We start from the raw sequence: 14,563 nt of genomic DNA on the forward strand, positions 1-14,563 counted from the left end.
CAGAGCCACGTATAAAATAAGCGCCACATTTCTTTTTGTGACTTATGAGACATCTGGAGCTGGGCTCCCAACTTTTCTAAAGACTTTTAACAATTTCACCAGTGTGCTAGGGAATGATGTCCCCACCTACATGTTCCATGGCATGCCTCAACTGCAGGAAACAGATTTGGGTCATGGACACTCACAAGGTGTCTTTGGTGCCTGATTTTGGGCCACGACTGTCATGCAATAAGTATGCCCTTGTTTACCCAAAGGTAATCCGTGATGGGGAGGTGAAGCCTTATGTTACTGAGCACAAAAGAAGTTCTGGCCTTTGCATAGGTGATGCTCCTGATCAAAGTTGAAGGCACAGACCAGGTCCTGATCTCAAGGCCGGTTCAGAGACCACTCAACTTCTCACTTGAAGTTCTGCAGTAAGGCCAAGCACAAGCATAAAAAAGGCGAAGTGGGACTCCGCAGCATCCCACCACTTTGACTCTAAAGAGAAGGTTCCAATGGCGCCACAGTGTTAGTCCCCCCCCCCTCCCCCTCTGTTATGGTCTCTGGTCATGGAACCTGTTCGACAGCTGGCCCCCATACCCCCCGAATTTTCAGAGTCATCATTGATCCTGCAGCAGATCGAGGCCTTTAAGGAGGCCATGCTGCAGATATTCCGTGCAGGCTGTCTCTTTCTGATGCACCTTCAGACCCCATGGAGCTGAGGACCCCACAGTCGGGTTACCACTAACTGGCCCTACTACAGTGCCGTCTGTCCACCTGCGACCCAAAACCGGCTCATACCATCTCTGGTACAGACTTCTACACTGGTCCCTCATTCACCAGTGCCAATGTTAACTACGCCATTAGAAGAACCAGTGCCGACCAGTGTCAAATCCAAACCAGCATTGGTTTGAGCCCAACTGAAGTTGTGCTACAAAATTACAAAAGTGTAACCGGTCATGCACCCAGGCTCTAATCCTGGGCCTATGCCATGCCACACCTGTCTGGAGAGGCTCCATTATCTATTTTGGTTCTGGCTCTGATCCTGTGCAATAGGCTGGTGGCATCCCGAGATATTGATGTTGATAATGATGGTAATGGGGATGGCTTTTTTCCTCGTCACTACACGGAGTGCCAGTGTGCTTGACACCTCGTCTGAGACAGAGCTTGACTAAACACTTGGGCCATCACTGAAAGAGTGCCTGGTTTCTGTGGTGGTCCAGAGGGCAGCTGAGACTCTAGGATTATAGCTGCCCTTCGTTGAGATCAAAACAAATGTCCTAACCGAGATCCTACATTCTGGGCCTGCTACGTGTGAGCCCTTGCTTTCCTTTAATGATTCCCTCATGGATCATGTTAATGTTAACCTCACTTAATAAAGCGCAGTGAATCATACCCCAAGGTATATGTCTGTGCTCTGCCAGCGCAGACAAATAACCAGGAACTAGAACAGCTTCATTTTCAACATTTTCCTTAATCTGGTGAAATCAGCACGATTGCGAAGATGGAAAGACAGTTGATTCCAGGCAGTGAGGGCCGTAAACGAAAAAGGTGTCCCACCGTATCTCACAGTACGAACACTGTGGACAATCAAGAACTCATGTCCAGATTTTAAGGTGCAGGAAGGCAGATAGCATTGCAGTTTATCTCTTGGGTAGAGATTGCCCATCAAGTTCTTATGGGTGAAACAACAGATCTTAAACAGGATGTGCTTTCAGACAGGGATCCTATCAAGATCTTTCAGAATAGGAGCCGAAGAGGAGCCTGAAGGGAGGTTTGCACCACCTGGAGCTTAGACAGCAAGTTGTAGTTGACTGCCATAAACCGTGTATTACTGTAGTCCAGGCAGCTTATAATCAAGGTCTAGACCAGTGTTTTCCTGAGAGAAAATGGTAGCCAAGGAAAAAACTCTCACGTCTCATAGTCGCAAAACGGGTGCAGCAAGTAGCAACAATGTGGTTCTTCATGGTCCAGTTTAATGCCCCAGATTTTTTAGGACGTGACATGGCGAAGGAGCTGCCCCCAGCCCTGCAGGCCACCAGTTGGATTTTCAGTAGTACTGAGCTTTTTTCCCAAACAGTAAGATCTCAATTTTCTTCAGACAGTCTTGAAAACTATGTTTCGCATTGTCAGTGTCCTGTCCCATTTGAAATAATCAACTGCATGTCATCAGCATAGGAAATTGCATCAAAGCCACAGGATTTCGCAATCTGGGCCAGGGGGGGCCACATAGATGATGAACAAAGTCTGGCTCAATGATGAGCTCTGAAGCACCACCTTATTGATAGAAATAGTGCATGATTTGAAAAAGCCTAGCCTTAACATTCGAGTGCAACTTTCTAAAAAGTTTGCGAGCCAGTATAGAGCTTTGCCCCCGACACTGATCTTCAACCTGCTGATCAATACTGTATGGGAGATGCTGTCAAAGGCAGCTGTGAGATCTAGCAGCGCAAGCGTGGCAGGAAAATGGGCATCCAAAGGACTGCATATGGAGTCCCTAACTGCCACCAATGTGGTCACTGTACTGTGAGCGGCTCTGAACCCTGATTGGAAGGGATCCAGAATCTTATGGGCCTCCAAGAATGCTATAAGCGGTTTATTCAAAAGACACACAATTGATGGACGGATGCAGAACCAATCAAAACATTCACCCCCAGTCAAGAGATCTGGGTTAAATCCATCATTCTTTTGCTCACCATGCCACCCCAGTTTAGACCTGGCCATATGCAAATCAGTCTTTGCCCTGTGCCTCATGGAAACAGTCCAGCCCGAACTGCCAAGCCAGGTCCTCCCTGGACCGGAAACAAGCATCCTAAGACAGGTTTTGGGGATTCACCCCTCTTCAGCTAGGATAGCTTGAATCCAGTGGCACAGTGAGCCCGGGACCCACGTGTGGGCATACCCAGCGCACTTAGGGCGAGAAAGCGAAAGACACAATTGATGGACGGAATGCAGAACCAATCAAAACATTCACCTCCAGTCAAGAGATCTGGGTTAAATCCATCATTCTTTTGCTCACCATGCCACCCCAGTTTAGACCTGGCCATAGAGGGACGGGTCTGCTCAGACGTGAGTCCCGTGCTCTCCATGCCACTGGAATCAAGCTATCCTGGCTGAAGAGGGGTGAAACCCCGAAACCGGTCCTAGGATGCTTGTTTGCAGTCCAGGGAGGACCTGGCTTGGCAGTTCGGGCTGGACTGTTCCCATGAGGCACAGGGTCAAGACTGATTTGCATATGGCTGGGTTCAAACTGGAACGGCATGGTGAGCAAAAAAACGATGGATTTAGGCACAGATCTCTGTACTGGGGTGAATGTATCACATTGTTCTGCATTCTGTCCATCAATTGTTGTTTATGCATAAGTTGTTTGCGACAACTTTCCAACATTTTTGCCAGCAAAAATAGTTCGACATATGGGGCAGTATGGCTACTTTGATGGATACTTGTTCGAAGCCTTGTTCTTGCCTGCCTGCCTGCAAATAGGCTGATGCTGAAATGTGACAGATCGTCATCTCTCCGTCATGACCGTGACCCGTATGTTCTAACCAATCGCCAACTACTGGCTAGCCTTATTGTGCAGATCACGACTAGTAAAGTGAATACTCCTTCATTTATAACCACTCCTCAGGACAGGTAATCCAAGAGGATTGAGGCGTTTGGCAAGCACATGTTTTCCTCTGTCTAGCATTTTGATCTGTAAGGACTGTTTGTTTGCTGGGTCACTAAACGCTGGCCCTCTGGGACATGGCCAGTGAAATTTTGCTGGCATCATTGGAAGAACTTGGAGCCTCTTTGGCTGAGACAATTCATGATGGATAGGATGTGGGCAAATATGTCATCTGCCCTGGGTAAGATACTATAGATTGCTTTGGGACGGCAGTCGGTACTAGTGTTGTACTTTGTCGCCATGTGTGAATGCAGGAGTTTTTCAGTGATCTACAGGTTTTCCTCATGCATGGGCCCTTTGATGGGCTCCATATTTTCAGTCAGAAGCCAGACTCTGCATTGAAGCACTTTCAGGCCAGTAGAGCTGTGGCAAGCTCCTTGACACTTTTGACCCCTTCTAGACAGCTCCTGCATCAATTCACAAAGTTCAGGGGCGATTCCAGAGGACTGGAATATAAACAGTTGAAGCCTACCCAACCAGAGCAGCTGCTGCACCATTCTTTACGAGGCCTAGCATTTTCCTCTTTCTATCGAAGGAGGGGGTGATTCGGGCCTTTTTTAAAATTCCAGTCTCTCAATGCAAATTGAAAATGCTCACACTAGCCCAAATTGTGTTTGCTCTGGAATGAGTGAATGGTATCCTTGGGCCTACAGGATGCATATTTCATATACCCGCCCTGCAGTCCCACAGACATTTTCTGCGGTTCAAGGTAGGCTGGAAGCACTTTCAAGTTAATGTGCTACCTTTTGGCCTCACCAGTGCCTGTCGGGTGTTGCAACCCATCTTCGGAGGTTGGGGCATACCTGTATTTCCATACTTCAATGACTGTCTTTTGAAGGCAGGCTCGCCACAGTCCGCCGTGGGCCACTCGCAGATGATGGAGAACGTCTTAACATCATTGGGGTTCACTATCAATTAGCCGATGTCTCACCCGACGACTGCACAGAGGCTTTGTTAATTGGAGCAATCCTGCACACAGTGGATTTCATAGCTTTCCCTCCTCTGCAATAAGTAAAGTATATTTAGGCTATAGTTCCATGTATCAGATTTGATTCTGGATCACAGTGATTGCAGTTATGAGGCTTCCTGGCCTCTTAGCCTCCTTTAAACTCTTAGCTATGCCAGGTGGTACAAACGGGCTGTGCAATGGAACTTGAAGTTCTAGTGTGCCCATCTTCAAGGCATCTGGCCGATGTTATACATTTCTCGGAGGAGGTGGCTTAAGACGTGGAGTGGTGGCTACCCAAACGCAGTTGGTCCAGTGGCAGACCCTTCTTCCTCCCACACCCAGATCTGACACTGATGTGTCTTTTCTGGCCTGTGGGGGCCATATGGAGAGATCAGGGTACTCTAGTGTGGAGCCAGCCCTCCATCAGAGACCAGTCTGCTGGAGTTGCAGGCCATATATTTGGCTCTGAAGGCCTTCCTGCCATCCATCAATGGGAGGCTGGTGCAAGTTCCCAAACACAAGATTACCACCATGTAGTACTGCAACAAGCAGGGCAGAGTCTGGTCCTGTGTCAGGATGCTCTGCGCTTCTGGAGGTGCTTGGAGGATCAGAGCATTTTCGTGATGTAAACCTCCTGGCAGGGTCCTTGAATGCCAGAGTGAATGAACGGAGCATGTTTCATCTGTTGTCACAAGTGGCATCTACATGCAGATGTGGCGGAGTGCATCTTCAAGAATTGGGGAGAACTCTTGCAAGATATTTTCATCACCTTTAAGCACAGTATCAGAAGATCTTTTTTACCATCTACAAAGCTCCCAAGTTAGTAATCAGCACCATGTTACCAGCAACTGTTCATGATCCGCGTCTGAAGGAAAGGGAAATCACAAGAAACTAATACTAGTGTGCAGCATTGGTGATTATATGCACAAGATGCCGCCTAATGGCGTGTGGGAGCACTGTTCGGAGGAAAGTTTTCAGAATCCAGCCTGGCACCTTGGAAAGTGTTCTAAGGTGAGGAATTTGCAGTTGAAGTATCCACCAGAAAAAGCATTATCAAAGGTAAGTAACTTGTTCTTTTGCTCTAATGGATAACTTTTTTATGTGGAATAATTCCATACTTTAAAGCTCTCCAGAAGTCCAGTGTGTTAGGGACTTTTTACTGTATATGGATACTTTATATTCATGTTTCTGGAGCAATTTTAGCTCTGCTTTTAGGATGGGACCCACCTTTGTGAAATGTGTGTGAATGCAGTCAGGTTCAAACTTTGTGGGTGTTCCCAACACTTGCAGTCACTGCCACTTGCCCTTCTTTGGAAACACTTATTTCCTACTGCTTTACTATGCTTCTAACTGGAAAATCCACCCAACTTGTACATAAGTGGAATTTAACCTCACCAAGTTCTGTAAATCCTAATTTTGTGAATCTGGATTAGGAAATTTAGACTTTGAATCCACTTTCTGTCAGTTACACTAAAAGTTGGAAAAGTGTAGTAAATGGGGCCATCAGACGGTACATCTCTTTTCTATCAAACCAAGAATGTCATCATTTTTTTGGTTAAATGGGGTGAGGCGGAGCTGTGATTTCCTGACAAATTATTTACAACAAAAATTTGGATCAAAATTTCCGCAGTTTTTATACGTTCTTTTTAGCTCACGTCTTTTATCTTAGCCCCAGTTAAATTTGCAGGTCTTGAATATGCTAGCTGCAAAAAGAAGTGAAATGTGGACATGACCATACACAGAGTTCAGGTTCTGTTTCTCCAGGCAGTGCATTGATAGTTTGGAAAGTATGAAATGTAAATTAATAGAACTATCAACACTAAAGTCTATTCTGAACCTTTTCTGAATGAGATTTGGGAAGGGACAAAAAAAAATACATTTTCTAAACGAGACAAAACAGTTTAAAGAATTTCTTAAGCGCAACCTCTACTTTATTTAAAGACAGAGGTTTGTTTATGGCTATGGAGTGGTCTATAACTGTATCTGTAGCTTTAACCAAAGTCTTACCTACAGACAACTTCATAGCCACTCACTAGAGGTGTTGCACTGTCCAGCATATTTGACCACTTGTGGAGACTTCACCACAGATTTGAGATGATCTGATAGGCATCTTTACACATGTCTATGAGGGGTGTTAAATGGTCGTATTGTACATATCACAGCTACTTTTATAAGTAAAATGTATGTCAATAGATGTCTACAACTTGATAATAAGAGCAAGCCTGGTTTTATGCATGGTTAGGACATCCTATCTGATCTTCTCTTTCGAAATAATGTATTTAATACTGCATTATAAATGGTGGAGGTAACTTGCAAACTAGCTATAACACAGTGGCACCTCTAAAATGTGTGATATGGTGGAATGCCTCATGTGAGTGTTAAAAAAACGCCATTAACCTTGCTTATGGTTTTCATACTGTGCCTGTGTATTGCCAGGTTGTACATTATTCGTGTTACAGTTTTTTCTTTTTCTCTCTGCAGACTTTAACGTCTCTTGCCAAGTTGATGAAAGAGTGTTGGTACCATAATCCATCTGCAAGACTCACAGCTCTGCGAATCAAAAAGACTTTGACCAAAATTGATAATTCTTTAGATAAATTGAAGTCTGACTGCTGAAGATATGCTGTTGCTATTCAGATGAAAACATCTTATGCGGTTCAAAGTTATGCCTGCCTTACAAGGTGTAATCCAGGTCCCATTTGGCTCCTTAAGGTCGAACTTCCGCAGTAACCTCCTTTTGGGAGAAAGTCTTGCATTAGAACATTACTCGGCGGCTAGATGGGCATTTCACAGGCTGGCAAGCTTTAAAGCGATATACTGGACGTACCTTGCAACAATATAGTCAGAAGGAACAGAGAAAGACTAAGACCTGGTCTGGGCATTAAACACGGATTTCAATACCTTTTGCAGTTCTCCTTACTACACTAGGGTAAATACACGGAACTGACGAATATTGATCAGCAATATTGCCTGTGCTTCTCTTCCTTATTGCACTAGCAATTCTTTGCATTCCTTACTTGCACTGTTACAGTTCATTTTAAAGACGGATGCCAAAATTCGGATTGGCCTTGTAGTCTGTTGAAATGCGTCTCAATAATGAAATACACAATTTGGCAAACTGAACATGTAAGTGTAGAGTTAGCTGCATTTTACACGTGTACTGATGTTTACAATAATGCTGAACATTAGACGGTTCTTGTTTATACAATATGTGCAAATATTTATTACTAGTGCACTTCAGTTTTCAAAAAACTGAATCGCTCTGAAAGCTCAAGCTTATTTTTATGTGGCCTCTTGATTTCATATTACGCAAATAATTTTGTAACACTAAATATAATCTGAAACAGATATTTTTTTCTGTATTATCACGTTACAACTTAAGTTCACATTTAAGTGTTTCTTATCGGGTTGTGTGGTATATAAAGGTTTCAGTTTAAATGCTAAACATATTCAGCTATCACTCACACACTACTTCACATCAAGTACCGTATTGATATAGGAAATAAAAATAACTGAAGATTTTAATAGAATTTAATGTTATGAATTCTGTGACGAGGGAAATGCATTTTCTTTTAAGCTACCGGATACTGTAGGTGCATTATAAACTCAGCCAGAAGAATAACTATTTTGTTTTAACCTACTTTTTGTATTTAGTAGTTATTTGTATAAATGAAATAGAATTTTTTCAAGTCAAGTAAATAATGTTTTTATGGTATGAATTTATAGAGTAGTTAGTTGCACAATTCAGCAACCTTTCTTGGGTGAAATTTTTAATATTGTTTTATATTTAAAGGTTAATGCTGGCTAGTTAAAATTTACTATTGGAATACTTCCTACCCACTTTTAAATATAGGGTGCTCGGAAGCTGAACACTGCAGGAATTCAAGTATTGTGGCAAGGATGGCTCAGTGAGTTTATACTTGCCACCAAAATGTGCAGTGATCTGCTGATCACAAGTTCGAATCCCTGGTGTGTCGACTGAGCTTCCACCCCTCTGTGTTTGGTAAATGCAGCCCCATTAAATTGCCTAATAGTAACACCTGTAATTTTCTGCACTTAGAAAATGAAGTTGTGGGATATATATCGAAATAGATACATATCACACTTCTTCCTTTCTCTAAGTGCCTGTATGTGTGTGTGTGTATGCGTGCATGTATTTGTGTGTGTGTATGTATATATATATATATATATATATATATATATATATATATATATATATATATATACGCATTGGAGGTGAAGTTCCACTCCTAATGTTACCTCTGAAATCTACCCATTCCCTCTTGATCTAATAGGCTAAGGAAAAATCACTGGCCCTTGGGTATAGAGGGGAACGCATCAAGCGTTAAAGAAAAGTCTGCTAAAATATCAAGATATTGTGTATTTTTCCTTTTTTGTTTTTTAGTGGGGGGGGGTAATTTAATTTGTATATCGTGAAGTCTGAATAATATGAAAGCCCAATTGCCTGTTAAAAATATATATTGTGTAGTCATATATAATTAAAATATACATAAATGCTGATAAAGCGTAGTGAGTAGATTACTTCGTCTGAAAGGCCACATGGAAGAAGGTAATTGTGCAGAGTCTTTAGAAGTACAGGACATTTCCGGTTTTGTCATAAACCATTTACGTAGAGCGGGCCCAAAATGAAATGCCTCTTGGTATCTGTTTCGCAAAGCTCCGCATTAGGAAGTTTTGAGGTTTTCAACCATCTCCAGGAATGGTCTTAATCTCCTTGACAATGTTTTCTAATGCAGCTTTAACACTATGTGGAAAATCTGCATATGTAAATGTCGTGGAAATGCACACTTGTACATAATACTGTATTTCCTCCAACATGGGAAATATTTTGTGTTGCTGTGAAACCTCCGCCTTCATACCTTTTGAAAAAATTGGAACGTCTGGGGAGCGGTTTCATCCTTTTCCCACTCATACTCCAACATATTTTTGAGAGTACTTTTAGGCATGTAAATGGGTTGTGAATAGCTTCACTTAACATGCATTTAGCGATTCTAACATAGGTGTGCACAAATGTTTCAGAATTGTTACTAGCAGTATTCTTTATACTCTGATTTACTTGTTTGATAAGCAATGTAAGAAGGTATGAGTTTACTTAGTCAGGATTATTCTTAGTAGAATAGGCGTCCCCTCCCAGTTCACCAGGATGATAGAATATATAAAGGTACATGGGCTCAACCTATCCTCAGTGTGGTTCAATTTGAGAAAGAATCACAATTAAGAGAGGTACAATGCAAAGGTGCACTCGTTTGCCTATGCTTCTTGCTTTATTTATAGAGTAATTTGCGATTAAGTTAAGGGAAAAACAAGACCATTCAAAGCTGTCTGCCTAGCAAAAGAAAAATCAATCTGTATTACTGATGGATACTTTTAACTGCAGATTCCTCCCCTTCTGAATATTCCCAAGGAGTCAGACTGGATCTGGAAAAAAACCTCTAAAGTAGTACTCCCACATGCTGGTTGGTGGCGCCATGTGGCTTTGTGCTGATTTTGTTCTGCTCCAGAAATGAATGGAGCCACATGTAAGTGCCACCCATGCACACTGACATTTGTCCCTTTCAACACCTTCAGATGCAGATCCGGGGCTCTACTCCTATTGTCTTTGAGATTTTTCTCTCGAAATGTTACTAGTTTGCAAGGAAAATGTCTCCTAAAACGATAGGGTTTAAACCTCGTAGGTACTGTCCCAAACAAATTTCTCTGACAGATCTCCACAATGTATGCCACTGGTGTTGAAGGTTGGAACACAACACCAGAACCTGCAACCATTGCTCACAGATGAGCGGTAAGGCAACTCAGGACCGCATAGCCCTACTTCGCAAAACACCTCAAGGCTCCGCACCATTACTGGTCAAAGTGGAGAGAAAGGTTCCGTTGCTGCTCCCAGAGTAGTTCTGATGGAAGGGCTTCGTTGTGATTGAAGTATTCGGATAAGTCAAAGAAGAAGCACAAGCAGCCCAAGCAGAAATCAGCCTCTTTCTACCATTCTCACTCTCCAAGGAAGGCACAAGGATGTCAACATGTCGCTCAGCCTTGCGTCCAAACTCCAAATGACTGAATTCAAAGTCTGGTCTTGATGCACTCAGCCTTCCCAGGTCTTTTGTCGATGTTGCATTAAGTCGAGGCCTTTAGGAAAACTGTGCTGTGGATTTTCAGCATGCTTACAGATCCATCTGGAACACCTTTGGGCCCAGTGGATCCGCAGAGGCCTTCAGTCAGACTCTCACTGGCAGGTTCACCCTTAATGCCATTTGTGCCTCTGGAACCTGCCTCGGGTTCTGCACCATCTTCAGAGCAGATGATCATTTTCCAAGCACTTCACCAAATACTGAGGGAGACTCTCCCTGATACTGCACTGAGGAGAGTGCATCTTTTGCAGGTAGTAATCAGAAGGGCTGCAGAAGTGTATCCAAATATATGGAAGCGTTCAGCAAGGGCGGGTTTTCTTCTTCCAGCTTTGTTCTACTAAATGCTATATGTCTCCTTGGTCAGTGCACCCATGCAGTTACGGGACATGGTTAGTCAGATCTTATTAGCCGTCCCAGACGTCTTACATGAATCTTTAGGCCAAACTAGTCAGGATGGCCAGTATGCAGTGGAACTTGTTATCCAGTCAGGCCTGAACACGACCGATTTGCTTAGGTAGGTGCTTTGACATCGCACTTTGAGGTCTACCGGCTTCTCAGGATGTCCAAGTTTCCTTGATGGATATGCCATCCGCAGGCCCTCGCTTCATCAGTGAGGTGGATTTGGCCCTAGAGAGATTCAGAGAGCCACGCCACAACTCACTCATTGAATCTCTTCACACCCATCAGACTGTCTCTCCAGCAGTTTTAGAATTACACCAGGAGGTGAGTATATCATTGGTTGACCCCCACTGACAGAATGCAGGCTCCTCGGCCCTTTCAGGACCGATGCTGCAGCTCTCAAAGGCAGTGCTCAGGACATCAGAGACCACACATAGCTCAGTTCCCTGCCCCTTCAGCAACCACAACTTCAAAACCGCTTTAGTGTTTTTTTCCCGGCACACAGCCACCCTGCAGGAGGCAGGATATACCATTTGCTCCAGGGGTGGCAAAGCATTGCTTCCGGCAGACAAGTCCTCCAAATTGTGGAACCGGGCTCTGCCCTCCCACTTCTTTCTACCTTGTTGCAGTAGGCCCCCATGTGCATTTTGCAGCATGACGTGCAGACACTTTTGGCCATGGGAACGGTACAGAGGAATCTGGCCTTGGAAACAGAAACTAGGTGTTACTCCTGTTACTTCCTTATGCCGAAAAATGACACAGGCCTTCATCCTATTGTAGATAGTTGACCTCTCAATGCCTTCCTTTGAAAGAACTAATTCAAGATGTTCACGTTGGGCAAGATTGTGTTTGGCCTGGGATCCTGAATATTAGCATTGGACCTGCAGGATGTATGAGAACATATTCTCATCCTGCGGGCCGACCGATGTTATTTGCGGTTCATAGTGGGCTAGGAGTATTTTCAGTTTGCCGTGCTCCCGTTTTACCTCCTCAATTCCCCTCCAGGGTTTGGGAAAGTAATTGCAATGGTTGCAGCACTCTTTTGAGGTTGGGTGTTCAAGTCTTCCCCCTACCTCTATGACTGGCTTTTGACTGCAGGCTCTCCCCAGACAGTCCTAAACTGCCTCCAGACAACAGCAAATCATCTAGCATCGTTTGGGTGCCATTATCAACGTACCGAAGGGACACCTGAGTCTTTCACAGTTTATCCCATTTATCGGACCCTTCCTGGATACAGTGTGGTTTCATGCCTTTCCCTCAAAGTGGAGCTTCCAGGAATTTGGTGCAGTGATTCCTCTGTTTCAGCTTCTTTCTTGAATTTCGTTGAGGATAAATCTGAGACTGCTGACCGTGTGCATCATGCTGGTCAAACATGCACAATGGCGCATATGGCCTCTGCATTAGTACCTGAAGTCCCAGTGGGTGCAGTTCCTTGTGAATCTACTTCATTCCATCCAGGTTTCAGGGGAGACAGCAAAAGAGCTGCAGTAGTGGAAGCTCGACCGTGAGTGACCCAGCGGCAGACCCCTCTAGTTACCCAACCAAGTTGCAAGAGACGCATTGTTGCTGGGTTGGGGGGAGCCATCTGGGAAAGATGGAGATCAGAGACTGTTCTATAGGTTAAACCAGACTCCACACTAGTCTGTTGGATTTGATGGTGATCTGAGTGACCTTGAAGGTGTTCATGCCAGCCATCAAAGGGAGCTTGGTACAGGTTTTCACAATCCATGTCACCATCGTTGTTAGTGCAACAAGCAGGGTGCAATGGAGTCTTGGGCACTGTGCCAGCAGGCTGTACACTTCTGGAACTGGCAAACTCAGAAGGTTATGTTTCTGGCCGTGAACTACCTGGTGGAATCTTTAAACTCCAGGATGGACAAACTCAGTTGCCGCCTCAGCGGATCACGTGTCTGTTACAGCCCAAGGTGGTGCTGGAACATGTTCAGCAGTGGGGAGAGCCCTGGCTTGATTTCTTTGCAACCCCTCATAATACTCAAATCTCAAAATTTTTGCACATGAAATTCCTAAGAATGATCTCTCTTTGAGATGTAGTCTACTTAGGGTGGAGTTTAGAAGTTCTTTATACCTACCTGCCTCTGCCTCTTCTGGCTTGAGTTCTGAAGAAAATCAGGAATGATCTGGCCCAAGTCACCTTAGTGGCTCTGGTTTAGGCCAGAAGATTGTTGTATACGGAACCCCTGGCCATAAGCATGGGTCCGTCGATCAAGGCACAACTTCAGAAAGCTCTGTCGCAGCAGTATGGCCAGCCACCAAGTTCTACAGAACCTGCACTCCCATGCATTGAGCTTGAAAACCTACAGTTAATTCAATTTGATCTCGCTCCCAAGGTTGTTGTTGTTATCTTGGCAGCTAGGTGCCCTTCCACAAATAGGGTGTACCCTGGACTCTGGGATAATTTTGTGGATTGGTGTGACAGTGTCCAAATGCATCCGTCACAAGCCAAACGTTTTTGTTTTTTGCTTTTTTTCTATTGGCCCAGCAAGGACTTTAGACTGGGCACGTCAAAAGGCTATTTGTCTGGTCTTTCTGTTGTTTTGTGTTTGCCAGAGAAGCTGCCTTTATTCAGATCACTTGTTATAATGAGATTTCTGAAAGATTTACAAGACCTGTTCTTGCAAAAACTCTGTGGTGCTACAATGGGACTTGAATTTGGTTCTCACTTTTCTAATGGGCACCTCCTTTGAGCCTATGCACAGCTGTCCAATATGCCTCTTGCCCCTGTAAATAGTCTTCTGGTAATGATAACACCAGCTCGTCGCATCAGTGAGCTTCAGGTAGTCAGTCTAGGTGCCTCATACAACATTTATTTCAAGACAAATTGGTGTTTAGAATTCGAGCTGCATTTTTGCTGACTGTAGTAACACCTTTCAATGTCTGGTAGGCAATCACCCATCCATCATGCCTAACCCTGCCTCCTCCCTTGAATGAGAGGAGCCAAGACTGCATTACTTGAATCCCAATAAAGCCCTTTGTGAGTTTCTCGAGGCCAAAGAAAGGCATTGCAGTGCAGAAAAGAACCATCTTTAGGTGAATAGTCCTCTGAATAAAAATCTGCATTGCGCTAGATAAGAAGCAGCCCCCCAAAGGGTTATAAGCTCATTCTACTTGAGTCATGGATGATGCTACTACCCGTCCGGGGCATCTGTGCTCATGTTCCCAAAGCAATACTGTCTTGACAGTCGGGTCCTTAAGTATAGTCATTTTGCCCATTCAATCCTGCAGAACATTTTGGACTGAGGCATTCCATAGACCCACTACCCCCGGAGGTACTGCTTTGATATCTTTTCGCAAGGTGAGTAATTTGTGGTTTGTACTATCCATTAGAAGAAGTTACTTATGTTCGGTAACATTCTTGCTGATAGATACTCTATCTAGCTGCAAATTCCTCACTGCACCACCACC

General features: G+C 44.1%; 1 protein-coding gene across 2 annotated transcripts in view; it reads left to right on the forward strand.

Annotated features, from left to right (window-relative positions):
* ACVR1 (activin A receptor type 1) overlaps window positions 1-8,235 on the forward strand; it is a 318,170-nt gene extending 309,935 nt beyond the window's left edge. For both annotated transcript variants that reach the window (XM_085645512.1, XM_085645514.1), the window contains one exon: window positions 7,077-8,235. In XM_085645512.1, the coding sequence (XP_085501638.1) occupies window positions 7,077-7,211 (135 nt within the window). In that variant the 3' untranslated portion in view covers window positions 7,212-8,235. The remainder of the gene's footprint in view (window positions 1-7,076) is intronic.
* The last annotated feature ends 6,328 nt before the right edge of the window (window positions 8,236-14,563 follow it).

Source organism: Triturus cristatus, chromosome 3_1 (genome assembly GCF_964204655.1).
Source record: "Triturus cristatus chromosome 3_1, aTriCri1.1, whole genome shotgun sequence".
Lineage (NCBI taxonomy): Eukaryota > Metazoa > Chordata > Amphibia > Caudata > Salamandridae > Triturus > Triturus cristatus.